This window comes from Rhodnius prolixus, unplaced genomic scaffold (genome assembly GCF_049639745.1).
Source record: "Rhodnius prolixus isolate KJV_2025 unplaced genomic scaffold, Rpr scaffold_13, whole genome shotgun sequence".
NCBI lineage: Eukaryota > Metazoa > Arthropoda > Insecta > Hemiptera > Reduviidae > Rhodnius > Rhodnius prolixus.
Genome location: NW_027411583.1, coordinates 9937072 through 9964201, shown reverse-complemented (window position 1 = coordinate 9964201; position 27130 = coordinate 9937072). Strand labels below are relative to the sequence as shown.

The window sequence follows — 27130 nt, the reverse complement described above, 5'->3', positions numbered from 1 at the left end:
AAGCTAGGCAACAATAAAGGCAAGGTATCTGAAAAATAAATTGCTTGAACTATACATTTTGATCGAGTGAATTCAGTCGGTGTAGGAATGCTCTTCCAAGTTTTTATGAGGCAAGGGCTGCCAAAAAAAATTTGAAGACTTCAGATGTGAAAAGAGAACAAGAGCAAAAAGGTATTGGAACTAGATTTCTGAGAAACTTCAGATAGTTTTCTTAGACTTACTGAGATAGTATCCTCGGATTACAGCCTTACATCTCCACCGTCTTCCTCCCCTCTTTTTTTTTTTTTTTTCTTTGAGCCGTCTAAGAACCTCATAGAATCATTAGCCTAAAAAGTAATTATTTAATTAATTAAAGACGGTAATTAGTATTATTTTTTTTTTATAATTTAAAATAGAACAAGAAGACAAAATAATGAATTTTTTGTAGCATAATATTTTCATGAAAATATTCAGTCTAAATTTAATTATTCAAATAAGTAATAAAAATTGGAAGAATTAAACCACTGACCATGAATTTATCTCAGCACACTGAATGAAAAAGAGACTTAGGAACGAAGACTTTCTGATGACCTTAGAGGGCGGAGCTTTAACATACTGTAACAAGAGAGGAAATTTCAACAGGCTGCAGAAGAAAAACAGTACTTACGTGCGCTCCATTTCGGAAAAAGATCGCCCCGAGGTAAGTATTATTAAGTTGGATTTACTGTTATTATTTCACAGTGTAAAACATTTAATCGTCTGAAGTTTTTTGATGGATAAGTTATTTTTAAATAAAAATCCTATGATTTTTTAATTTTTTTCAACTTCCTTTTAAAAGTAATTATTGCAATCGTTCAGTTATTAAATTTTGAATATTCGCTGGAGATATTTCGGCAAGAAAAAGTAACTTTTACAAACTTTTCTTGAGTGTCTTTCTTTACCCAATATTATTACCAAAACTAGCGAAAAACTGCAGAAATTGAAATTCAAGTTAAGTTCCTCAAGGTAACAATTAATTTTGATTAATTCGCTTGTCCGGAAACCCTGAGATTTGCTTTAAGGTATAGCTAAAAAAGGGAAGTATGAATCTCTTGAATGATTTGGTTTTAGTTTTCATACAGCTTTAATAAAAAATCTGGAATTTGAAGAAAATGTTATGTTAGAACCAATAGAATTTTAGTGAGAGAAAAGCGCATGAATAAGATTATCTTAATGAAAACTGATGTTAAAAGGATGTTCTTTAAAGCTGAGAAAAGATTTCAGTGACAAATGACTTTAAAAGATCCATCTCGGATGTTGCCCGAGAACAGTAGCGAAGCCAATTCTTCCAATGTGATGAAAGGAAATAGAATAAAATACCCATGTCACTCTGTACCAGCATGGAACTAGATAAGGCAGTAGTTGGATCTCACATGGATTCTCCGCCCTGAGCCAGTTTTCCTTCGCCAGCTTCCGGCTTTGAGTAACAATGCTTTTAGACTCACGGCTACCTCACAGAAATAATGACTAAAATGGCCACAGCTCCTCGTTCAGTGCTTTCGCTCACAACTCGTACTGTATAGGAAATTAGAAATTCGCAGGGTATAACTCCTTGCACTCAACCAATGTGCACTGTGACTAGGATCACGATACTTCTTCTTATATGGTGTTGGCAAAGCAGAAAAAAAAAAATTCCAGGTCTGTTTGAATCGCAGTAAGTTGTGCGAGAACTCAGCCAGGTTTCTGCTTTGTCTTACTTTACTAGTAAAAGCGATTTTATTAAATTTTCGATTCTGATTATTCACAAAATATTCGTTTTGAGATCTCCTTTGAGACAAAAAAAAAAAAAAAGATAGTTTTTAGAAATTGATGTATATATGTCCACGGAGGGTGATGGGTTATCATCTGATGTACTTTTACAGTGAAATATACGGACTTATTACCAAGTAAATATTAACAAGGATTAAATATGTAACAAAATTTTAGAAAATTTGATGAACAGAAGTGTCATTTACTGAATAGATTTCTCTAGTTTTTAGCTATTTTATCCTAAATGATCCCTTTATCCCTGTAAGTGATCTTTTTATTACAAATTTTATGCTATTATATTATTATACTATCATACTATGTTTGGGTGAGCTCAAGTTTGCCTATAGGTTCGCTAAACCACTAAAAGTTGCAAACAACTAACTAAATGCATTCCCTAAATATATTATGTGAATGTTAGGAATATCATTGTTAACTTTCTGGGTGTTGTTAGACTAGGACACTTGTAGAGTCGCCTGAAGATCCTTAAAGAAAAGGGCCAGTCCACTTCACTAGTTCAGGGAAGTCACTAAGTCAAGGACGAAAACTCGCAGACAGTTTAAACTTTAATATATTATTTGTTTATTCCAATGGGATCAAACAAATTGCCATCGAAATTGGTTAACGGTGTAAGAATTGAAGAATTCAAGTGTAATGTACGATTATAAAAATTTGGAATTTGAAGAAAATGTTATGTTAGAACCAATAGAATTTTAGTGAGAGAAAAGCGCATGAACGTTTACGCTAGATAGTTTTTAATTTAAATAATAATTATTGTACATTACTGACTTCATACGAGCTATATTTACAGAATCTACATTAATGAATGATTAAATTCTGATTGGCTAATAAGTATACAGAAGCAAACCATAAAATAAAACAATGGACAACAATAGGACAGCTGTAACAATCCGAGAAGTTTACCAGACCTACGACTCCAAGAACTACGTCCTGAAGGGACTCAATATGCACATTCCTCAAGGAACTATGTAAATTAATGTTTTCTACTTTAAATTATCTTAATTAATCTTATGAATGCATAATGAATGTTGGCAACCTTGATTTTTTTTTTTATTGTAGTTCATATCCACTTTTACCGGAAAATTCAAGAATATTTCGACCAAGATGAATTAATTATAACGAAAATTTATCTTCAATTTATCTTTTCTTTAATTACTCGCAAATTATTTCATTTTTTGTTTTTCTTTCTTTCTTTTTTTTAAAGAAAATTCATGCCTATTTTTTCATGGGGGCTTTAAGTCCAAATACCAAATTAGATGTCGTGGACGGAGGCAACTAGCAAACGTATTTTGCTATCAATTTTTCAAATCAATAATTAAATAAAATCCAAGGCCTTGACAGGGAATCAATTACAGAACTACAACAATACTAGATTTGAGGTACTCGACTCTACCGCTCGGCTATCTTCTGGTTTTGCAAAACTCTTTGGACTACAGTCTCTTCACAGATTGCATTTTCACGTGTAATAGTACTAAAGAATTATTTAAACTGTTTCAAAGTCTTGGTTGTTTACTTAACACAATATCTTACCCCTTTTCCACCCCACATCATGTTTTTCCCGAAGTTTTACCTTAAAGTCACCTTTCTCTAACAATTTTATAAACATGAATTTTGCGTAGATGTGGTTAGAATGTGAAACGCAGGTTTCCGTTAGGAAAGGAATGCAGGCAATAAATACCCACTGATACTTGTCCACGCTTCGCCACCACAGAGAATACTGGTGCAAGGAAAAGAATCGTCCTGCTGAAAAAAAAGCTGGATTAAATTACCGTATCGTAAAATACGATCAGTAGCACATTAGGAAATAAGAGGCCACGTCTCCCTAGTGTTTTGTATAAACCTAGAGAGTTGTTTAACCTACTGGACCCAACTCTCTGCTGAGTCATTACTACTTGATCATCTGCAAACAAAGTTAGCTGATCATACTAATGTCCAAGGACACGCCCATTTCTGTAATATATATTTTTAAAAGTGTGGCTGAAATCGCACATTTTTGTCTGAGAGGCTTAGAAATTCCGATAAATGAGATTAAGGGAGAGGTTTGCACTTTAGCTGGTATATTATAGGAATTAGATAAATGATTTTTGATTGAAAAATTGTTAACTGATGGAAGAAGCTGCTTTTTATCAGAAGATCCATAAAAAAACAAAGAAATACTGAGAACGGAATGGGTTCACATCCATTTCTCTGCTCTGGTCACCAATTAAGTAGTCTAAGTAAGTTACCACTTCAAGTCATTCTAATGACGTCCACAACTGGCTACAGAGTAGTGTGCTTCTTCCAAATCTATGAATACTATCTTCTTTTCAGCGCAATAAATACAAGCCATCTATCACATGTGTATCTTGGTTATTACCAATGCCATTTTTATCACCCTTTGTGGATAGTCGATGTAAATGAGATACACAACCAGTCTTCAGATATATCCTCTCCTCCTAAATCCTGATTATAAAGTTTTGTTAAAAGCTTGAACAGTTTCCGCCCACCACATTTCCACAGCTTCACCACTACTGCCTCTTTATATTGAAGAACCCATTCCGTTCTCAGTATTTCTTTGTTTTTTTATGGATCTTCTGATAAAAAGCAGCTTCTTCCATCAGTTAACAATTTTTCAATCAAAAATCATTTATCTAATTCATTCAGCTAAAGTGCAAACCTCTCCCTTAATCTCATTTATCGGAGAAGAGGATGATTATACTCGTATCTCGCAAGGAAGTACACGTCCAGAACAATAATAACCATCAGTTTGAACTTACTATAGACGTCTAACAATTCATTGTGCATTAAACTAGTCATCATGTTTCTACTCTTTAGTTTTGGCCTGCTGGGTTCCAGTGGGTGTGGTAAAACAACATTACTGAATTCCGTAGTAGGTCTTGTCGGATTTAATAGTGGAACCATAGAGCTGGCGGTAAAATCCAAGAAAAATATGGGATTCATGCCACAGGTAAATTAAGGCTTTTAATATTATCCAATCAATTCACACACACATTAATTCTATTTTCACTTTCCTACTAGAAAGTCGGTCTACATGAACAACTGACTGTTGAAGAATTATTGTGCTATTTTGGTACACTGTATGGAATGACACATACGGAGATGCAATTGAGAATGGACTTAATGTTCGAGGTTCTGGATCTACCTAATAGGCAAAAATTCATACCAGAATTAAGGTAATTTGTTTCTATTTGACTTGATATAAAAGATTTTCTAATTTTTAGGGCTGTCCCTGTTGAATGTGATGCAGTAGTTTAACGCCTGACTTTTGTTGGTTCATTTATTGCTTAAATAAAGGCTCTGGAATAGAAAAATTTCTGGTACTGAGGGTTTTTTAAGAAACGATATGGATAGCAGCTCGAGGAGCAAACCCTACTTATTAGTCTTTTGATGCAAGAAAATGAGTTTGGTTTAGATTAAATGTTTTGATGTTAATCAGCAATCAGAAATAATATTTAAAATTATTTGAGAGGTTCGGCAATGAATTTAAAAGTACAAATATCTAAGTTTTGATATATTTATCTTTTATTCAAGATATGTAGTTGCTGAGCTTGTTGATTGTAAGATCTGTAAGTGAAATATGTTCACATCAATAAGATTATATTGAGATTGACAACTTTTATTCACAAACCTTGCAATCAACAAATATTCAAGCATATATTACATAACCTGAAAAATATACAAATTATATAGAAACGTTTACTTTTATACTTTTTTATCATTCACCAATAATTATATAGAATAAAATTCCTAGGGTTTGGTGAGTCAACCTCTAAAGGGTCTCTGGAGACACCAACTACATAGATCACCTATTCTAATCCTGTTTTATTATTATTATTATTAAACAGAAGTTTGGTGAGGGGCTCCAAGACAAAATAATAGAAAGTTTCCTTTCTGAAACAGCTGAGTTCTAGACTATGCATTGACGCAGTAAATCGTTTTTTTTTTCGGACAAAACCTATAGGTTACATGCACTGTCTGACCCTTGTGTTTCCTCAGATTTAAATCAACTAATTGGCAATCAAAATTAATGGAATACCAGTAAATGTAGCCATTAATAGATTTTTCTGTCCACTTCTAGCCTAGGATTTCCATTAATACCACAACCACTGACTGTTTATTCATATAACACCTTAAAGACATTTGTCTTCCAATAATTTATTGAGACTGTAGTAGCCCACAAGTACAAATTAATTGCATGAATTTCTCCAGGTTTCAACCTTGGTGTAAAAAAATATAAGATACCTTACCTTCTAGACTAAGGGGTTTTCTCCATAATAAATCCTGAGTTCCTTAGATGAAGTTTTTTTTGTGATTTAGGAATAAGGCGTAGATTTTCTTTGAGTAGCAAATATATCATCAAACTTGGCAACATCAGTCTTTGGCAATTCCTTTCTGATAAGCTTTATTATCTGCGTGTAAGAAGTCATTCATAATTAACAACGGAAAATTAACATATAAACAATGAAATTGATCAAATAAACAACTGATTAATTTTGTATTATGCCCTAGAATCTATCTTAAAATTGCTTAATTGTTGAAAATAAATTTTCATTGTATTTTTTAAAATTTTACCATCAGACATAATATAATTAATACAAAAATTTTTATTTTTCTAAAGCGGAGGTCAAAAAAGACGAGTCTCTATGGCAGTCGCTTTGATCCACGACCCAGAACTGCTAATTTTGGACGAACCAACTGTAGGGCTCGACCCAATTCTCAGGCACAGGTAGAAAACTTCGTATAGTACGTAATAAATTATACATGATTGAAACAAAAAGAGGAATAATCTCATTATATATGAAGTTTATCATTTTGATACTATGACCTCGAATTATTTTTAGACTGCTTAAAGTTAAAAATGTTTATACGAAGAAAATTTATTTAGTTCATAATCTGATTAGACGAGGGCGTCAAGAGTCATAAAAAAATCTACTTATTTGTTTTCATAGTAATTTATTTTATTAATCCATTATATTAATCATATTAATTGCCTATGCTTACCGAATGGTCTCTAGCCTTCATGAATGGAAATAAAACAATAATAAACAAAAGAGGCTGCTGGATAACGGGTTCCAGTTTGCAAAAATTGTGTGTTTATATATTGTATGGTGTTTTATTGTCCGCTTAAACAAAAGTACAGAAAACCGGGCGGAATTTTACAGGATTTGGCAGTTTCTTGTAAATTGGTGCGAAGATGGAAGTAAGACAGTGCTAATTACCACGCACTACTTAGAGGAGACTAAACATACGCATACCGTAAGTGAAATTTTAGTTCTAATATATATAAATTGTATGAGTCACACTTACCCGGCAAGTAAATAATGTAATCCGAAAAGAAGTCGAAGTGGATCTATCTACAATGCGCTTTAAAACATTTATTGTATAAGTAACTTGTTTGCAGGAATCTGTAAGTTGAAAATTAAATGAAATGAATAAAAAAACAGCTCATTTGTCTTTTGTTTATATCAATGCTTAAAAAAGTTGTGATCAGTAATAACTTAGCCATACCTTTTCCATTAGCTAATTCAATTAACTGATTTAATAGGGAAAATATTCATAACTTACCTTTGCCAAAATCGAAATTAGCTGGCCATTTTCTTCGCAGCAATACGCCTTAACCGGATTCCACCATAGACACCAACTCCATGTTACTAAAAAAAATAATCTTTGCAAGAAAAATGTAGTTCATAAAATATTTAATGTGAACGTTTAGGGTATGGGGTATGAAATTGACTAGAGTTTGCCTGGGGCTCGTGAAGAAATATCTCCACTACTTCCTTCCTGCACAGGACTTGCTAACAACTCTTGTCTATTCTTCTTCAGGTAGGTCTATTGCGAGAAGGCGTATTGCTTTGCGAAAAGTCACCACAACTATTAATGGAAGAATGCAATACACAATTTTTAGATGATGCATTTTTATCAATAAGTCAGCAGCAGATTTGTGAGGTAAATGTTCCAATAAATTTTTAATATCTCTTAAAATAATATGGTAAAAAAAAAAATAAATAAATAAAAAAGCACTTAATAAAATTGTTTATTTTTACTAGAAATGCTAGAGATAGTCTCCAGAGTAATCTATTGGTATATTTGGAGGCAGATTTTCAATTTAGAGTTTTCAGAAATTGTGGAAACCCGAGTCGCAACAAAATAGTTCTGTTTGACAAGAATTACTTATTTCATGAATCGATTAGGCTTTCCTCTAAGGTGTCCTTTCAATTTTATATATTTTTTCTATTTTAAAATCCGATGTGAAGAAATTTCTTAACCGGAAGTACCATTTACTGAATGGAAGTTAACTTTATAAAGATTTTCTGCGCACTGTATACGCATTGCGTACACACTGCATATAACTTTCAATTACAGTATCATGAAAACTTAATTTTATGGCAATTTACAACAGTAGGCTTCCCTTGAAAATTAGTGTAATTGATCAGTGAAATGTTTTCAAACAGTTAAATGTTAGAATTAAATATAATCCTATGTTTTAGAACTTAGAGAACTTTAGAAAAGTAAGTCTACTGAGGGTGTGTTTTTTTTTTTGTTTGTTTCAGGAAAATACCACTGCACCTATTCATTGCAAACAATTAATCTTCTCTTCATTGGCGCTCACTAAAGAAACCTTTGCGGTTCCCAGATTTGCTGCGGAATTTAAAAAAAATGTAACATACATGTGGAGAAATTTATCGTGAGTGTTTTTCCTACAATAGATCATGATTGAAGTTTCAATTTTAATTGTAGAAATCTATTCGAGTTTAATCTCTCGCTATACGAAATAAATTCATAAATTGAGTTTTAACGTTATTGTATGTGAGTTTACCTTAAAATTTAATTAAAGTGGAATCCACTTTGAGTTGTCCCGTGCAACACCCAAACAAACTGGAAGGTTACAGATAAGGAAAGTACACATATGTACATTAAAAATCACTGCCGTAGGGCGGGAAAATTCAAATTTTAAATTTTTTTTTGATAAAACTCATAACAGGAATGTAAAGATTTTTAAGTACTAGAATATTTTTTTAGGATTGCAATTTTTACATTTGGGTTGCCCTTTATATCTATACTACTATTTTACTACGCAAACGGTGGAGAACCCGAAGGATTCTCTTTAGCGGTAGTAAACCAGGATCTATCGTCCTGTGGGAATTATAAATTTCAACCAGAAATTTGTAGTCTGAATAATCTCAGTTGTAATTATTTACATCGCTTGACACAGAAAACTTTTACTTTAGTAAGTATTTTTTTAATTTTATAGAACATAAATAATGAAGTTGAATTTGAATTAAATGAAAAATATATTTCATTAGGTAGACCATAAGGAAGTTTCAACAGCTATTGACTTTGCAAAAAACAACCATCTCTGGGGAGTGCTACATTTCGTCCAAGATTTCACTGATGCCCTATCAGCAAGAATTGAAGAACCTTTTATAAAAGATACTGTTGTTGTGGAAAATAGTTCTATAATTATCTTTTTGGATTCTTCTAGTAAATTTTAAACTGTTAATTTTGTTATTTAGTAAGCATTTAAACTATTTTAAAAAATAACTGAAGAAGAAGAAGAAACTTATTGACATTTACAAAGTTTCCCATTGTATGTTAGTAAAATATCGTAGTCGTTATTCAACGTTACGATGTTTCTTAGATCGATTCTACCCTTACTTGATCAATTCAGAAGAAAGTTCATGAATTATTACAAATACTTCAAACTGCTGTTGAAAGTAGGCTCCATATTTTATGCACTTCATTAACTTCCCTGATCACTTTGATTTAATTATCCAAAATTTCTCAGAAATTGCTATCACCAACTCTGGGCCAATGATAGGTTAAGTTCTTAAAGCATTAACTAAGCTTTCAAAACAGGTCTGACTGTCTGAAGATATTCAGAACACTAATAAACCTGAGATTTCTGAATATTCTTAAACATATTAAATGCTATTAAAGAATCGCCGAGACATGCTTGAAAGAAAGAGTAGCCAGAATGCCATAAGTAGACTTACCTCGATGTTCCTGCTTTCCGTCTAAACTCCCACAAGAACTGTTGTTTTCTTGTTCTGGATCCGTCCGTGAAACACATCAGCGTTCCTGATTCCATGTTTATCGGAATCCTTAGCTCCTTATTATTTAAACCTTCTATTCTTACCTGGTTAATTTTTTGTAAGAAATACTCCTCCCAGAACCAGATAGTGAGCAGCAATGTTATTCAAGAATAAGTGGTTAATGGAATATTTCTTGTAATGAGGATTTCCACAAGAAGGCCGGCTTGTTCATATCAGTTATTCTCTTGTGTTCGACATTTATTAAAACTTCAATCATATTGGCTTGTAAGATGATGTACATAACTAAAATCAAAATACACACGTATAACCCTATAACTCTCGTAACAATCCAAAACCAATTGGAGATCTGTGGGTGACAGCATATTGACCTACCTTTACTTTTCTTTTCCCGATCTTAAAGCTTTGCCAATTTTAAACAAAGTATAGTCAAAGCACTTACAAAATCTGTAAAGCTGTAAGCAAAAAATGTCACCTAACTACTTTTTTTCGCTAGAACATATACTTTTTCTATTGTCAACTGCCTCACCATGTCCTTATAAGCAACTGAATCCTACAAATATGTAGTTCTTATTTCAGTAATAAATAAGTCCAACACAAGTTAAAACACCTGGTTAAACACCAACGTTTTAACCTAGAAAGTTGTTGGTTTGCTTTAAAACAATGTAATACTTTTCAAATAATTATTAGATTAAACTGAAATTTCTTGCAGATAAAATTATACACGGTATAATAGAAAGGAAACTAAGAGATAGTTATTTGGAAATGGCTACAGATATATATCAAGCGTGTGGATATCCAACTAAGTTCACAGATCTTCCTATAAAGGTTTTCATAGCATGTTATCTTGATTATTTTTGCTATTTTTATTACATGCTTGAATTGAATTTGTTTGAAAGAGCTGAACTAATTCAAGAGAGTGCCATTCTCTCAATTTCCTCCTTTATGGCGCTTTCTTCTGACACTGTCCTTTTTCTGACAAAGCTTTCTGTCGTTGAGCACTTTGTCTAATCTTATCGAATGCCTAATAACTTTTTCTTAGTACTCGGTGTATGGTACATTCGTTCAACATGGCTGAGTCATCATAGTTCTGTAATAAAAAGTAGTAATGCAATCGTGCAGACTTGTGTTTCTAGTTTTAACCGAAGGTCACTTTTAGGTTCTTAAAAACTTTTGAAAATTGGTCTGTGTATTTATCTATTAGTCTGACTGGAATTATTTATCCACCTTTACTAAAAAAACAATAAAAAATCACAAAATAATATTTTGTATTTAGTTTATATATTACTTGGAGATCAGACAGCAAAGTTTTTGATAAGATCAGTCAATAGAAGTTGCCATTTTACCGGTTAGATTTTTTTAAACCCCAACCGCTCACCATGAAAGCTGGAACGCACACTAGTGGGCGGCGGTAGGGACCAGATTGACTACCATTGCTTTAGTGGAATTGTGATTTAATTAATAGGAAAGTGTATTAATAGGAATTATTCTATATTTACGAAATTCCAAATTAGAAGCTAAACCGCTGACCGCAAGTGCTATTTTACTGAGTAGATTTTCCAGTTACAACGCTGTATCTCTTGCTCCCTATTTTTAGCTGCAACAGAAAATATAGCGTAAGATATCTAGTTTGCCCATCCCGTTTCTACTAGAATCTTCCTCAAGTAGATTGTGACGGGATTAGCTATAAGCCAAATCCACAGCAACGTTAAAAATATCTGTATGGCTCCCTAACGTGTCTATTACGTTTAAGCATATAATGTAGGTGACTGTTCAGACTGTGCTATATTATAATGAACTAGAGTTTGTCTTTGTGTTCACTAAACCTCCACATTTGGATACATCAACTACTTCTTTAGATCGAACGTGTACGAATTTTGGAAGAGTGACATTGTCCACAAGTAGCTACGTATTCTTAGGAGCACTTATTTATTTATTTTATGTTTACAGTTTGAAGAACCAATATACGGAAATACTAACCCTAATGTTAAAGAGTTTCTAGCTCCTGGTCTTATTTCTTTGTAAGTTTTACTAGATTTAATTATTGTTTTGATGAATTGATGCAGTTAGTTACTTAAATGACTTCTAATCTAATTTTATAGATTAATGTTTGGCATGCCATTACTTTATGGATATGTAATCGTTGAAGAGAAAAATTTAGGAGCCACTAGCCGCAGTCTAGTTGCAGGTATTTAATTTAAATATAATTATTGTCTAAATATTTTAAATAATTAATTTCCTATATTTTATTTAATAAGAAATTTGCCTACAGGCACTACAGTGATCGAAGTGTTAGCAGCACATTTAATTCTACGAGTTGGCATACAATTATTGCAGACATTTTGTTCCATGGTAATAATGTATTGGATTTTGCAATTTCCTTTGGAAAATCCTTTTTATTCTACAATTCTAATAATATTGCAAGGTTTAGCTGGAATTGCTACATGTAAGTGTTATAACTATATGATAAGCTGTGATGATAAATTTGTTAGATAGAGCTAAGATTGTCACTTAATTCTAAGGCAGCTAATTTGTCTTTAATAGAAGGGAAATAGTTAAAAGCAGAAGATATAGCGGATATAGAAGATAATATAGAATATATAGAGCGGTTATATATCTGGTCAGACCGTAGCAAGGAAGAATATATTATTTTCCACCATACATTTAATTATTGTATAAATAACATTTAACTATTTCTTGATAGAAAAAAATAAAATTATATTTACGAATCAGTTTTTAGGAAATTACGCGTAAATTTATCCTCAGCGCCCTTACTGAGAGATTTCGAGTAGTTCTTTTAAAGCTGAACATGAAGAAAAACGGAGATTCCATTAGAGTATCTATTTTCGTTTTCAATTAAAGACAATATCTTTTCAAGATCAATTGGCTGCTGAATTTTTCTATTCTACAATTATATATACATGATTAATTTACATGCCAAACATTGGTCTATAAAATAAGATTAGAATTCATTTAATGACAAAGGCATCAATTCATGAAAACAGTTATTAAACCAAGTAAAACTTACAAATTAAGAAGAGCAAGTCCTAGAAAACAAATAAAATAATTTTTATTTTCCTCCTGCCATATCTAAGAATTATTTAAATAGAGAAATAACAATGGTAACCCTCTTCAAAATTGGAACAGAACGGAAGAACTGAACAGTAACGGGCATTTATCAGCACCTAGGGACCAAAAAGGAAGGTACGCCAATATTTGCTGTAGATTCTAAGCTGAGATATCCATCGTTTCGCGATGAGCTTTGGCTTTAGTTTAGTAATCATGTGTAGACCTGGGTGTGATCGAAAAGCTATTATCCTTATGTCACAGACTAGACCATATTAAGATTTTCTATTCTATAATTCAATATTTGTGAACTTATAAGAAGAAATTTCATTACTTTTTTTATTTCATTTCAGCGTTCTTATTATCTACAAACTTGAATTCATTCCTCGGAATATCAGGCGTGGTTACTGGAAGCTTTACGGTCACTTTATTTATTAGTGGTAAGTTTGCAGCTGTCATGAAAATGATAGTGAAATTTTAATTGTGTCAAATTTACAAAACTAGTGTTTCCACTGAATTTAAAAGTTTTGTGGTTCCCCGAGTTTCAAAAATTGTGCTACAATTTTTTTTTTTCTAACACAATCTCTCACTCTTTCATACTAATGATGTTTACTAAAATCAGCATAAGAAATCTGATATTAATACTTACCATACATTATTTTTCCAGAGTTATGTAATAAAATTGATAAAAGCGATGGTCCACTTCGGTAGACTAATATTTTTCTAACTTGGACGTTTAGCCACACATTTCACACTTACAAACATTGAAAAATTGGGGTTTCAAATAAATGTTGATAAGACTGTGTACATGAGAACAAGTTTCTAGAAGAATGGAAGTAAAAGTATGGTTTAGATTCTAAGAATTTAAGGACAGTCAGCAAGAGTAGCCAGAGTAGCTCCGGAACAAGTTCTGTTTCGCACTTCAGAAACAGCTGAAGTTTAGAGGCCCGACAAACAGGGCGAAGGTCCTTATTTATAAGACAATGATAAGATTTGTAACTTATGAAACTGCATACATAGAGAGAATGCTAAATATATGGGAAAAGAAGATACTTAGAAGAATATTTGGTATGCTGGAGGATAAGGAATAATGTTGGGTTTCATCAAATTGTGAACAAGACTTGAGTTTTCTATGTTAGGGAAAACTCGTTGTGATGGCTCGGGCATTCGGGACGATTCCAAAAAAGCTGTTGGAAGAGAAAGCGGGAGGGAGCCATAGAAATTAACATCCCCGATTCAGTTGGCTGGGATTTGTGCAAGAGTGGGAGAATATGGATAAAACACGCCCAAGAGAAAGAAGAGTGAAGTCGGATTGTGGAAGAGATCCAGGCTCTTTTAGGGCCGCAGCGCCAAGGATTAAACAATACTCGAATTTGAAACACTAAAACGAGAGCTTACCTTCACATTCATTTAAGGACGCAGCTTAAAAAATCCATAAAACTGAAAAGAAAATTCGTAAAGCGTTAATTCCGGTAAACCGTTTTTCTTCATATTTAGAATTTAGGTTCCATATTAATTTCTTATTAAAATTGCAAGATTACAGTAAATCCTACTCAAGTTTCGTTTTAATTTTTCAAATTTTGTTTGTTACAGGTATGTTGTGGCCATTAGAAGGAATGCATCCTTCAATAAAACTATTATCCTGGATTGCACCATGTACCTTTTCCACCCAATCGCTAAGAAGTCTAAGTATAAGAGGGTGGGATCTAACGAATCGTGAAGTCTATTTAGGATTTATCTCCAGCTGCTTATGGATGTTGGTTTCAACATTGATTATTTATTTACAAATTAGAAGAAATAAAGCCAAATCGTTTTTATAGAAAAATATGCGATGCTAATATGTATGTGAAAATAATTAAATAATTTGTTTGATAATTAAAATAATTTTTAATAATTTCCCGTCTACGAAACCAAATCGGTAGTTAGTCGCTAAGCTCCGCCTGAAAAAATAAGCGATTACTTTACTTACTAATCGTAAATAATAATTTTTATAAATGAAATATATATATTTTGTTAACTAAATGTTTTTTCAATGTGTAGTAATCGTTTAATTTTCTTATTTTTCTACAAGCTTTTCCAACTACCTAATTGATCCAAAAGTCCTCGCTTTTTCATTAGAGAGAACTTAGTATTACATCCCCGCTCTTGGACGTCTAGTTTCCTTAATACTGGTTGTGGTAATTCCAAAACAGTCTTAAATTGGACATCAATGATTTAATACGCCTAATGCGTTAGTTATTTACTTTGACTAGGTTTGGTTGTTCATCCATCTTCACTGATTGACGCAATTGAAAAAAGACAAAGTCGGGGTATACAGTGTCTCTAGACGTAACTGTTTAAAGAGAATTGTAGAAACTGTTCTTCTAGCAAGACTAGTAAAATACCTGGCGGATTAGGAGTGTCTCATTCTACCACAAATAGTCAAAATACATGAAACTACAACGAAATGAAATAAAACTGAATTCTTACCTTAGCAAAAGGCACCAGTGTCAAAATCTACTGAAAAATGCAATTTTCTATTTATAAAGCAAATAATGAAAAAAGGGGGAACATTTTTGAGAAACCTAACTCTCAAAAAACAGAGGGCCCTGCTTTTCTTTTTGTCTCGAAGAAGTAGGTTTGCGAAAAAGATAATTCTCTGTGGGAGACTGAGTGGTGTATTTCGATTTAGTTTCCGTTTGACAAGTGATCACATAAAGGCTCTTCAGTACAATCAGTTAGACACTTGTCGCATGAAATTGTTTATCAAAAAAATTACAGTTAAATAGAATTGCTACCCCATCCTCAATGTCACTGTATAGAGAAACGGGCAACATTGGTGTGCTAGAATATCAACTAGTGAGAAAAGATTCAAGCGAATATAAAGGAGAATAAATCCTAGCTGAAATTTGAGCAACACAAAGGAAATCGACAAAACCCAAACTTAAGACAGCAAGAAAAGAGAAACTGAAATCGGATTTTTGGGAGAAAACTGAGGCTTAACCATCAATTATTACATTGTTGGTGGTTTATACATACTGTAGGAAGAGAGACGTCACATCTTTTCTATAACCACACAACATCATATAATCACTGTTCACTGATTATATTTTAAACCAAACTAGTTTAAGACCTAATATAAACCAATATACTCAAACGGCACATTAGAGTAGTTCTTGCTTAGCTTCTTTCCTTTCTTAAGAACAGAATTCTTAAAAATAATTGAATGAATTTTCATGAAAAACTTTTTCAGGAAGGAAGCCCAACCATCTCACTCTCCATGAAGTACCCTTAATTCCCTATTTCCTGGAAATTATTTCAAAAATAAAATTATAGATCTTAAATGTTTGTAGGAGAACATTCGAAGAATAAGAAAGATTATCAGAGAACAAAAATAATAAATTTAGTAAAGTGGAACTACTGGTGGATCTTGGATAATAGTGGATTTTTACTCACAAGAAGACCAATTTATAAGTGTGCATTGATTTTCTCTAATTCTTGGATCTTTAAAATGTATAATAACGGTGAAAACTAAGAATAATAAAAAAAAATCTGTGACACTGCAATACTTCCAATAACGAAGATTAAGAGAAAGTAACAGAGGAATTACCATGTAGATTTTTCCATTTTCTCCAATTGTATTTCCACATAATTATTCAATTAATTTTCTAACTATTATTGAATCATTACGCTGCGTTCGATAACAGTAAAATTTTGAATATTATTTTGTTATATTGTATAATACTCAATTTACATTTAAAAACAAAAAACAAAAAAACATCTATATTAGAAGGAAATTCTGTCAAATTGATGCTGACCATAAATTAATAGAGAGAAAAAGAAATAATTATTTTTTACGGCCTCCTCTTTCTTTAAGTTGAAGTTGTACCAGCGAGTTTGATGTCAGATTGTAGTAGGCGAGGGAGTTGGAATCTTTGAAGAACATTCCCTAAAACAAAATAAATACAAACATGATTATTTTTTTAAATAAATAAAAGCGAATAAAACCGATGTAGTACACGGCTAGATAAAATGAAACTGACACTTGTGGCAGGAAGGTTTTAAAAACAATATATTGGCCAATCCAGGAAAAAAAAAGAAGAGTATTATACTGAATCAAAAAGACGCAGAAATCACACTGATTCAGGCATCTTTAGCGAATGGCATCCGCTGACCGAAACCACTATTTCAAGAGCATCCCAAAAAAAAAAAACGTAGACCACGGGGAAGGCTCCGCTCAAAAAATCGTGACCATGGAAGATGAACTAAAATGATAATGAGATAATGAGATCTGTGAGGGACAGAAATCCCTGGAACCAAACGTTTTGGCTAAGGCTAACGTTCTGCAAAAACCTTATTGCCAACGGGGAAAAGAACCTGGTATAAAGAACGAAATATACCTCACATGGCGTTTAAATAAAATAACAATACAGAAATTGTTATAAAATTCACCTCAGCTTGTAATTTCTGTTTTGCAGGTGGCATACCAATAGCGTCTTGAATTCTTGCTTTCAGCGTGGCCACAGTATCCGTGTAGGGAAGTGTCAAAGTCAACGCTTGACCGTTCAACTTCCATTCAGGTTTGTCGGCCATCACTGGCACTAATACTTTGAAGGTTACCGGACCCTTTAAAAGAAAAGGAAGGAAATGATAAATTACCTTTAAATTATGTAATTTGTGAAATAAATTAACGTTTTTTTAATGAGATAAAGTAAAATACCTTATTCTGTGTAAGGAATTGCACTTCCGGTATAAGAGTATCCTCGGTTTTCTGTTTCTTAGGAACTGGCTCTTCTTCGGCTGCTTCAGCAGCATTTGCAACATGTTTTAATAGATTGCTCACCTATTCATTTTAAAAATATTAAAAAATCAGAAATAATTTCCTACTAAATAAATAATTAAATAAAGCAGTAGATTCGGAACATACAGAAGCGGCGGCCGGAGGCTGAGGAGGTTGTGGCGGCATAGGAGCAGTTCCTGGAGGAGCCATGAACGGAGATGGTGTGGCTGCCACAACGGGAAATGCTCCCGGTGGTACTAAGAATAGAAGAAGAAAAAAAAAGAGCTATTATTCCAAAGCAATAGACATGGGAACTCCAACTTTATGTACTAAGTCATACTAATAATTATACGAAATTATTTTAACAAGGAACATTCACACAGTTATCTGTAAATTATTCCATTTCAAAATCATGAACAGTTTCGGAGACTGTACAAATGATAAATGTAACACAGACGAATTAGGATTCTTTTTGCTTCTCTCTTTGTCTCATAGTTATGGATTTTATTAAACGGTCTTCAGTCCTGAGGCTGCTGGTGTCCTGGTTAGTTGTAAAATCTACTTCATATTCTTTCGGAAATGAAGATCTTTCGTAGAATTTCGGATCAAAGAACTGAGAGAATTGGAATCTGAATTATTCTCCAAATGTGGTTAGAGAAATAAAAGGAAGTAAATTAAAGTGGATAAGGCACATCATTAGACTGGAAAAAAAGAAGCTACAGGATCAGCGACCTGAAAGAAGAAGGAAATTGATGGATGTTGGAAGAAAAAGAAAATTTGTGGCACCCATTTTCCAGAGTGGAAACTGTTCCTTTCGAGGCTAGGGTCTTGCTTGGGTGTCACCAAAATAAATAATTAAAATTGCCGAGCTAATTAAATTACCCATAAGAGGTGGACGAATTGGTGCTGGCACCATCATGATTGGAGGCTGCGGAGGAGGCGGTGCCATAATTCCAGGAGGTGGGGGCAACGGCGCAGCTGCCACTGGTGGTAGAGGCGGTGCTGGAGGTTTTGGAGGTGGAAGAGGAGGTGGCTGGGCTGGCGGTTGAACTTGTTGTTGATTTACACCGCCAGGACGAGCCACTGGCTTTGGCCCGATCTTCTCCTTTTCTTCATCCGGCAACAGTCCTTTCACTTTGTGTATCTGGTGAATCTGTTCCTCGATAGTAATGTTGGCACGAGCGGCCCTAGTAGCTGCTTCCACACTAGACGTATGACCATCCCAAGTGACCTACAAACATGATAATGCTCAGTACATTATTTTATTTCTCTACACTTTAGCCATCACGATAGATTGACATTTAACAAGTAAAAAAAAATGCCTACCTTGTCATCTTTCTTTTTATCCTCTTCACCAATCTTTTTACCAATAGCGGTTTCTTCATCGCCCACACCGAAGATATCAGTACGACGTTCAGCTAGCTGCTTCAAGCTGGCCTCAATTGCCGAACCTGGTCAAAATTAGAGATAATGTAAATAAAATTTCACATTAGAAAAATATAGTAAAAATCTGGACGTGTTTCCACATAAACTATAATTCTAAATAACAAATTTCCTTTTAATTAATACAGTAGTGAGGGCCTTATAATTTTCAAGTATGGAGAAATGAAGTGCAGCTTCATTATTTGAAATTTTAATCTATAAACATCACATCAACGATTGTTTTTAAAAATTTGGAATGTAATTGTATGCAATACCTTTTATTTCACGCACTTTCCTAGAAATTTCATTTTAGGAGCTTGCTAAAAATATGGTAAGGTTACGATTCATTCTTAAGTTCATTCTAGCATAGTATACGATTCTCCGACACTTTTACAATATATTAAGATTTAATTCTAAAATTACGGGTTTGCAGAAATCCGAATAAAACTTGTCGTTTATATTTTTTTTTTAAGGCGAAGTCCCCGCGTCAAGTTTAAAATCGTTTAAAGTTTAAAAAAAAAGAAAAAAAAGTAGTATTCTGAGAAAATAGTTTTTCATTAAATATTTTGTCAAAACATATTAACGCAATACATAGTCATGCGATTCAATAAATAATATTGTTCTAAGTTATTCTAGTACCTAAAATATAGTTAAAGTTTGAAAAACTATTAATACCTCCAGCATACACAGTTTCCTGATTGATTCTATCTTGTATATGTTTATCTCGCTGCTCTACCCATCGTGGATCTAACAATCCGATACGCATATGTTCTTGCACCTTATTCGCTGGAATCTTTTCACTTGTCAACGGTGAAATCAAGTAATTATCACCTGATTTAAGATTCTTTGCAGCTGTGAACAATAAAGATTATGTCATAAATTATAGATTATAATTATCTTTTAAATTATTTAATAATTTTGTTTAACAAAGCTTACCTTGTTTAGGATTGTATCCTTTCTTTACAATAACTTTATCAGGAACTGGTGGTAATGGAGGTTGCATTGATTTGTTTGCCGACACTGCATTGGCCAAGGAAGACGTTTCAACAGTTTTGGAAGGTGGTGCCATAGTTCCAGGTGGCATTATTTGGGCACCAGCTCCAGATTTCTCTCCTTCTTCAGTTTCACTGTCACTGCTGGACTCTTCTTCCATATCTTGAACCTTTTTTTTGTTTTTTAAAATATTCGATAAAAATTAAAAATGTACTCGATCATTTTTAAAAAGACAAAAACACTTTTTAAAAAATACAAATATATCTTATATTTCTTTTTTATCGTTGAAACTTGGGAAATTATAGCATTTTTTTACTTTTGCTCATTCCTCCTAAAAAAGGAAGTATTGTAATCGTGCTGATTACAAAATGCTAGAAATGTTTTACACAAGAGTTTCCGTTAACAACTTGTTAATACACAGTATTACTTAATGTCTGATTTGAAAGTATGTTATTATTGACTAGACTTAAGGCTAGAAGTCAGCTATTTATGCGGTCTATCTAAAATGAATCGGCTGGGCTTCAAAATGCAATCTTTCTTTACGAGAAAATAAAGAAAAATATTATAATTTAAAATTGATGTAATCATTAATTAATTAAAAAAACGAAAGTTTAGCGAACATTAAACAGCGTAAATCTCGATACAGCATACCTGAGTATTATCTGAAGCACCTCCTTTTTCAACCACTGGTGGCGGTTCTTCCACATCGCTATCTCCCTTATCGCCTTCGTTGTCGCTGCCGACCTGCATCTGACCATTCTCCTCATTTGTATCCAGGATCCTTTCCTACGGAAGTATTAGATTGCTAACAAAATTCATTTACTGATCAATGAAATTATTTTATTTTATCACTATCACAGACAATAAATTTGCAAAGATGGAAGGAGATGCAAATAACGAAAAGTTAAAAAAAAAAAAAAGACTTAATATTATTATCTAATTATTATATTATCATTTTATTATTATAATATTATTATCTAATGGACACCAAAAATGCTACAAGTTATTATACTGTTATTCAATCTGTAATAAATTTTTTATTAAAACGTTGCATTTACTATCCTTCTTTCTACATCTGAAAACTGGTGATTATGATTATATCATGATGCGTTCATAGACTGATATGGGTATGTTCTGTGGAGTGTATCATAGCCATTTTCTTTATTCTTAATTCTTTTTTTTATCTACGAGTATAATAACGTTTCAGACCCTTCCTGAATATAATTGGAGTTACTGTTTTTTTTTTTTCGGCGCATCAACTTCTTGGTCATTAGCGCCCACTATCAAGGTTCTTCTTATTTCCATATACTACACGAGCTGGGATGACACGTGCAGACCCATAGCTTCCATACACTACACCTTGCTTAACAAGGTAGGGTGGAGCCTGAGTTACTGTTATACTTCCATTTTCAACCTTTTTTTATCTCAGCAGATAAAACTCTTTACTTTTTCCGCTTGGAATTGTACCGTCTCATTATAAATCAAAGATCTTAAAAATAACCCTTAACTGTTTTGTGAAACCTTCTGGAGTGAAAGACTTTCTAAAGTAAGTCATTTGAAGCAAAAAGAAAATTAAACCTTTCAAAACTGATAAATATAACTGGTATACACAGTTAGTTTATATGGTAAAAGAATTTGGTGTGGATACTACTTTATACCTTGAAAAAACCAAAGGCATATGCAAGAATATATGAATATATTTATTATATTCTACCATTATATTTATACTATTATTATATTCTTATATTTCTACCATAATTATTATCAATCATATTAAGGGACGCTGATTTAAGTCAGTTGTTTAAATTTAGTTATAATAAGCAGTCTAATCAATATTATTCAAAAAACATACCTGCATAAGTACTCTGGCACCGACTTCATCTGGCGTAGTAGGTGGCGGAAAATTGCCAATCTCGCCTGGCATGTAATCAACAGTCTCAACCACAACAAAGTCATGCCAGTCTATTTGAGCGTATGCAACTAAAGTAAGAGGGCAAAAATAATTAATTTTCACAATAATTATTTATTAATTCTGAAAAAAACAAAAACTACAGTTGCTTATTTTGGGTGAGAAGAAAAAGTTCCTGCAGGTACAGGTCCAACAGTGTGCTAGGTAAAGCTTCTTACAGATCCTGGAGCAACCGCTCCAAATTAAGATATCTGAGTAACATAAGAATGTAGGAGGGTTCTCCTACGACACCTGATAATTGCCCAGACTCTCTAGAGAAGAACGAGGAAAAGCGGTTCCCCATCGTCTTCCCAAGATTTTCAGAGAACGCTCCCTCATATTAGAGGGTTACGGGGATTGTGGATCTACCTATCACCTAGTAAGTTCTTGGATTCTCCAGGAAAGTTCTAAGAAGAGCCAGAACCTGCAATCTGAGATTACCACTACCTAACATTGCCAACTTATCTCTCCAATGCTTACTTTCATTTGTTGCTTACTTTTAGTTTCAGGGATAATCAAATTTAATTCTGCAGTTATTGAATTCTAAAATAAGTAGCCTCTTCTTTTTACCTCTTTCTTTTTCTAATGCTTGTTCTTCCTTCCGTTTCTGCATTTCTTGATATCTGAGCCAATCAGCACGATATCTGACCTGCTCTAAAACACCAGCAACACTGTGGCATTCATCTTTTAAACGAGACATCATATCCTTTGGTGGAATTAGCACCTAAATAATAAAATAAATGAATAAATAAATTTAAAAAATCAACCATGTTTCTGAACCGAATTTATGTCACAATATTTAAGTAAAATCACAATACCTTAGTATACTGTTCAAGCAATTTAGTAAAATACTGAAACAATGAGTGCTGTGGTCTTAAGAAATCAAACTGATAGTTTCTCTGTTCTCGATTCATCAAATTTGTCAAAAACTGTCGTCCGTTTCTGGCTACAAACTGAGCTGTCAGCTTCACAATGTCTCTGTAAAAATTAAAAGAATATATATATATATATATATATTAAAACTGTCCGGTAGGACAGTTGTATAAGGGTTGATGGTCAAAAACTGCACGAAAAAGCGTAACGTTGAAAAACACCCAACTTTGACAATTTTTTTCTCTTTTTCTATAAAAGATAAAATTCCCAAATTTTCTTTAAAATAAAGGGCAAATCCTCCTTTATGACTGTAATTTTTTGCAACAACCCAGATCTAATAGGTTTTGAGAAAAAAGTTGCTGAAAATGAGCAAAAACGGCTTTTTCAAAAATTGTTGTTGTTCTTGTTCTTGTTGTTCTTCTTCTTCTTCTTGTTGTTGTTACCTTTTTTGTAAACAACGTAGCGCCTAAACGCGTGAACCGATTTTCATGAATGAGGTGTCATTCGATTCGGAATTTTATGTAGATGTGCCTTTTGGGGGTCTCGGCCCTGTACATTGAATGGGAGAGGAGTTAGCCCCCTTTATGTAAGGCCCCCTCCAAAATTATTATTACTAATTACTCTGTAAATCTTGGCCCGATTTTGATAAAATTTGGTAGGATGATAGGGTTAGGGCTCCCCTACCTAACAATAAAGCGACGATCTGCTCTTACACTTGTTAAGGGGAAGTATAGCAATCGTTTCAAATTATCGACACGTGAACCGATTTTCATGAATGAAGTGTCATTCGAATCGAAATTTTGTACAGATTTGTACTTTAAAAGTCTCGACGCTATGCCTCATAAGGAGGGGAGTTCGCCCCACCCAAATAAGGCCCTTTCTGAAACTATTATTACCAATATTTCTACAAAGCTTAGTCCGATTTTGATAAAATTTAGCACGAAGAAGTGATTAAAGCTCCTCTATGTGGCTGTGAAGTGCCATCATGCTCTTACACCTACTAAGAGGAAGTACTGCAATCGTTAAAATTATCAATGAGTGAACCGATTTACATCAATGAATTGTCGTTCGATTCAAAATCTTTGCCTTTTAGGGAGAAGTACTGTAATCGCAGTTTATTTTTCTTGCTCCTCTTAAAAGGAAGTACTGAAATCGCAGTTTAATTTTGCTATTTACGTACAAATACCTTCCTATTTTATTCAAAACGCTTTCTCAAAAAAATGGTTATTGAGGATGGTTTGGGGACCGTAACTATAATCATTCTTTAAAAAGATCTCTCCAGTGGTAGTTACGGTTCCGATTTAACACCTTATCAGGTTATAATGATAGAATACCTTATTCCAAATTTTAAAAAATCTGTAAAGCAGACGTAACTTTGCAAATAGACAAAAAGGAAAATCTATCCAAAAGGTACAAAAATCTCCTTAACAAAAACTTACAGTTTTAAAAGTTAAGTATAAGGGTTGATTAAACGCCAAAAGGTACACAAATCAGCAGTTCCCAACATTTCATTAATACTTCATTGATATAATTTAAGTAATTTTACTGCATTAACTTTTCCTTCACATTTTTTAGAATTTATTAGATGTCACAGACCCTTATGCTGGCCAGTTCATTCATAATATTTTTTTATTATAATTATGATAAAATGAGTGATGAATTATTCTGAGTAGTCACATATACATGCATGTTAAAGTAGAAAAAAACAAAGTTAGAGTCGGCCACTTTTTAAATTTCAATCACGGAGGATTCAAAACAATATTTCAGTCTTAAATTCGTCTTACCGAAATATTCGTGAGCACAAATAACATACATTTAATAACAAGTAGATTATTCAACAATATTTACTCATTTCTCAATTGTAATTTAATTTAGTCCCCCTAATTTTACTTATGGTAAAATACTGGAATAATTAGCTGTCCTAAAAATATGCATATCTTTATTTTCTTTATTTTATATTACATATATATAACATTGTGGGAAGAACACCTAGATTGAGAATGTAATTGAAGAAAACTATATTATTTGCGATAAAGCCAGATTATTTATTACTTATTATTACAAACGTTTGACTACAACATAAAATAACAATTACTTTAATCGAAGAATGAACTTAAACCAATGATTTTTATTTAAAAATAAAAATAAATGCATAAAATTATTGATGTAAAAAAAGTTTATGAATTTTTTAGCCTCTTATTTTTTTTATATTTTTTATAACGTTTTCTTTTTCACCTGTGATTAATAGTTTGATTATTATAGATAAATAGATATTACAGTCAATCTAAGTTAAATGGTGTGCTACTTGAGTAAATATTTTGTAGACGAAAATGGCCAGCATAAGGGTCTGTGACATCTAATAAATTCTAAAAAATGTGAAGGAAAAGTTAATGCAGTAAAATTACTTAAATTATATCAATGAAGTATTAATGAAATGTTGGGAACTGCTGATTTGTGTACCTTTTGGCGTTTAATCAACCCTTATACTTAACTTTTAAAACTGTAAGTTTTTGTTAAGGAGATATATATATATATTTTAAACAAAAAAAAAGTAAATTAATTTATTTACTTTTTTTTTACTTTAAGATTAGACTTCGTTTTCGCCCATGAAGTACCCTATTTATTCGATTAAATCGATTAATAAAAACGTAAAACCAAGAGATTTTAAACACGCCATCAAGTATGAATCAATTACCTAATAAAGAAAATCTCTACAGTTGGTTTTCCTCCTGATATGTTTAATGACTAATGTTATGCAATAAAATCAAATATTTTTCAAACTCTCTTTTCTTTATTTCTTCATTAAAAGTAGACCACTGTTTTCCAGTACGAGGTTTGTGGACATTACCCACTTCCTTTAGAATAGTAACTGAAAATTTTGCGGACAAGCTCTTAAAGAATTTACAGTAATTCGTTTGTAATTTAAATCTTAAATTGACAAAAGAGGGTTCTCTTCCGAATTAGTTCTGTGGTGACATTGGTAGGGCTAATTGAAAACTACAAAGAAAGCCGTCATAACTGAAGTTTCTAAATTTAAAGCCATGAATGATCCCTAAATTATTTAATCTTCACACAATTTATTAATCACATAATTTAGAGCTGCAGTTTAATTAAATAAAGATACGTATTGTATTTTGAAATGTTAAATATAGTAGTTCGCAGTATTTGAAACCATATTTCCGCTTTGTAGCTTTATACCTTATGGACAATAGATTAATATCAATAAATTTACTACTGTATCCAAGAATATGTACATATGTACATATATAAAGTATCGAATAATACTCACAAATCCAAAGCTGAAATTGAAGGTGGATCGGCCAAAAATTCAAAATCAGACGGAGGATCTTTCGGAACAAATGGTTCAGCAATTTGTTTCAAAATTTCTTGTTGCTTCAACTGTGTAGCGGAAGTTACAGCTTTTGGCTGTGCAGCCGCCGGAGCCGGGGCAGCAGGTTCCGAGCCTAATAAGAACATTGGATATTGCATCCATTAATAACATTGGGTTATTAAACCAATTCTATCAAAAAAAAAAAAAAAAATGAGACATAATAACCTTTGCCTTCCTTAAAATCTTTAACTTTGTGTTGATAATACGCATGATAGGGATCTCCAACATTGAGGAAATTGAATTTTGGATTTCCCAATTCATTCTGCCGAATGCGCGATTCAAATTCTGGTCCGTTACGTGCAACAAAACTTGCAGTCTTATCAACGATATCTATGTAACGTAAATTAAAGAAAAAACAAAGAGCAACAGTCAAACATAATTTTAAAATGTTAAGTAACAAATAGTGTAACAAGATACTGTTCTATGTGATCTGTAACGTAGTTAATTTTTTTTTTTTTTATGAAAGGATACTTCTCACTTCTGGAGGTGGATATATAATCCCTACAATTGGTTTTGCTGCAGGCGGTGGTCCTTCTTCCTTTTCCACAACTACAGGAACAACAGGAACATCAATTGAAGGCATTTTTTCACTGAATTAACACGAATGTTTTACTGAAAATGCAAGTTCCAAACATAACCTTGACGTTTTGTTCTAATTCTCAACAACCAATAAACAATACTCAGTGAGGTAACCCTACAGAACAGCTGAAAATTTTGTATAGAAATAATTAAATATTGAATTTCTTTACTTAATTTAAAAAATTCTTCTATCAGATTTAGAGAAAAATATTCTTTCATACTTTGTTAAAAACTATTTTAGAGATTAAAAACTTTTCAAATAA

General features: G+C 32.6%; 2 protein-coding genes across 7 annotated transcripts in view; one reads left to right on the top strand and one right to left on the bottom strand.

Moving 5' to 3' along the window:
* Positions 1–26978, bottom strand: part of Sf3a1 (splicing factor 3a subunit 1) — a 43054-nt gene extending 16076 nt beyond the window's left edge. Inside the window, exons 1-19 of one of the 3 annotated variants that reach the window (XR_012454542.1) lie at positions 26760–26978; positions 26454–26618; positions 26187–26361; positions 22843–23002; positions 22595–22748; positions 21929–22056; positions 20728–20862; positions 20020–20245; positions 19759–19935; positions 18988–19112; positions 18544–18892; positions 17809–17918; positions 17602–17724; positions 17334–17507; positions 16700–16830; positions 8603–10291; positions 7351–7436; positions 7093–7190; positions 6033–6194 (exon numbers count right to left, since the gene is read on the bottom strand). Coding sequence is in view for 2 of the 3 variants with exons in the window: in XM_074115501.1 (XP_073971602.1) it covers positions 16729–16830; positions 17334–17507; positions 17602–17724; positions 17809–17918; positions 18544–18892; positions 18988–19112; positions 19759–19935; positions 20020–20245; positions 20728–20862; positions 21929–22056; positions 22595–22748; positions 22843–23002; positions 26187–26361; positions 26454–26618; positions 26760–26871 (2415 nt within the window). In the remaining variant the exon portion in view is untranslated. Of the gene's footprint in view, positions 1–6032; positions 6195–7092; positions 7191–7350; positions 7437–8602; positions 10292–14700; positions 14843–16348; positions 16831–17333; positions 17508–17601; positions 17725–17808; positions 17919–18543; positions 18893–18987; positions 19113–19758; positions 19936–20019; positions 20246–20727; positions 20863–21928; positions 22057–22594; positions 22749–22842; positions 23003–26186; positions 26362–26453; positions 26619–26759 lie in introns of those variants that run through there. The other 2 variants (XM_074115501.1, XM_074115499.1) reach the window with 2 other exon arrangements.
* Positions 578–14786, top strand: LOC141447729 (ABC transporter G family member 23-like). 4 transcript variants are annotated; one of them, XR_012454543.1, is made up of 17 exons: positions 578–679; positions 2576–2753; positions 4600–4732; positions 4804–4958; positions 6404–6511; positions 6948–7041; positions 7609–7731; positions 8337–8470; positions 8806–9013; positions 9090–9267; positions 10549–10664; positions 11787–11857; positions 11939–12024; positions 12109–12282; positions 13256–13342; positions 13570–14374; positions 14496–14635. XR_012454543.1 is itself a non-coding variant. In XM_074115510.1 (16 exons), the coding sequence occupies exons 2-16, from the start codon at positions 2647–2649 to the stop codon at positions 14720–14722; spliced, it is 2001 nt and encodes a 666-aa protein (XP_073971611.1). In that variant the 5' UTR covers positions 578–679; positions 2576–2646; the 3' UTR covers positions 14723–14786. The 4 variants fall into 4 exon arrangements, 3 of the variants coding, with proteins under 3 accessions (XP_073971611.1, XP_073971613.1, XP_073971612.1); XM_074115510.1 differs by lacking the exon at positions 13570–14374 and having other exon boundaries at positions 14496–14786; XM_074115512.1 differs by having other exon boundaries at positions 13570–14630.
* Positions 26979–27130: the final 152 nt, after the last annotated feature.

Excerpts from the sequence above, each read along its gene's own strand:
- LOC141447729 (XM_074115510.1), top strand. The coding sequence starts at position 2,647 with ATGGACAACAATAGGACAGCTGTAACAATCCGAGAAGTTTACCAGACC. Across the intron at positions 8,471-8,805 it reads TACATGTGGAGAAATTTATC|GATTGCAATTTTTACATTTG; the intron begins GTGAGTGTTTTT and ends ATATTTTTTTAG. Across the intron at positions 12,025-12,108 it reads TAGCCGCAGTCTAGTTGCAG|GCACTACAGTGATCGAAGTG; the intron begins GTATTTAATTTA and ends ATTTGCCTACAG.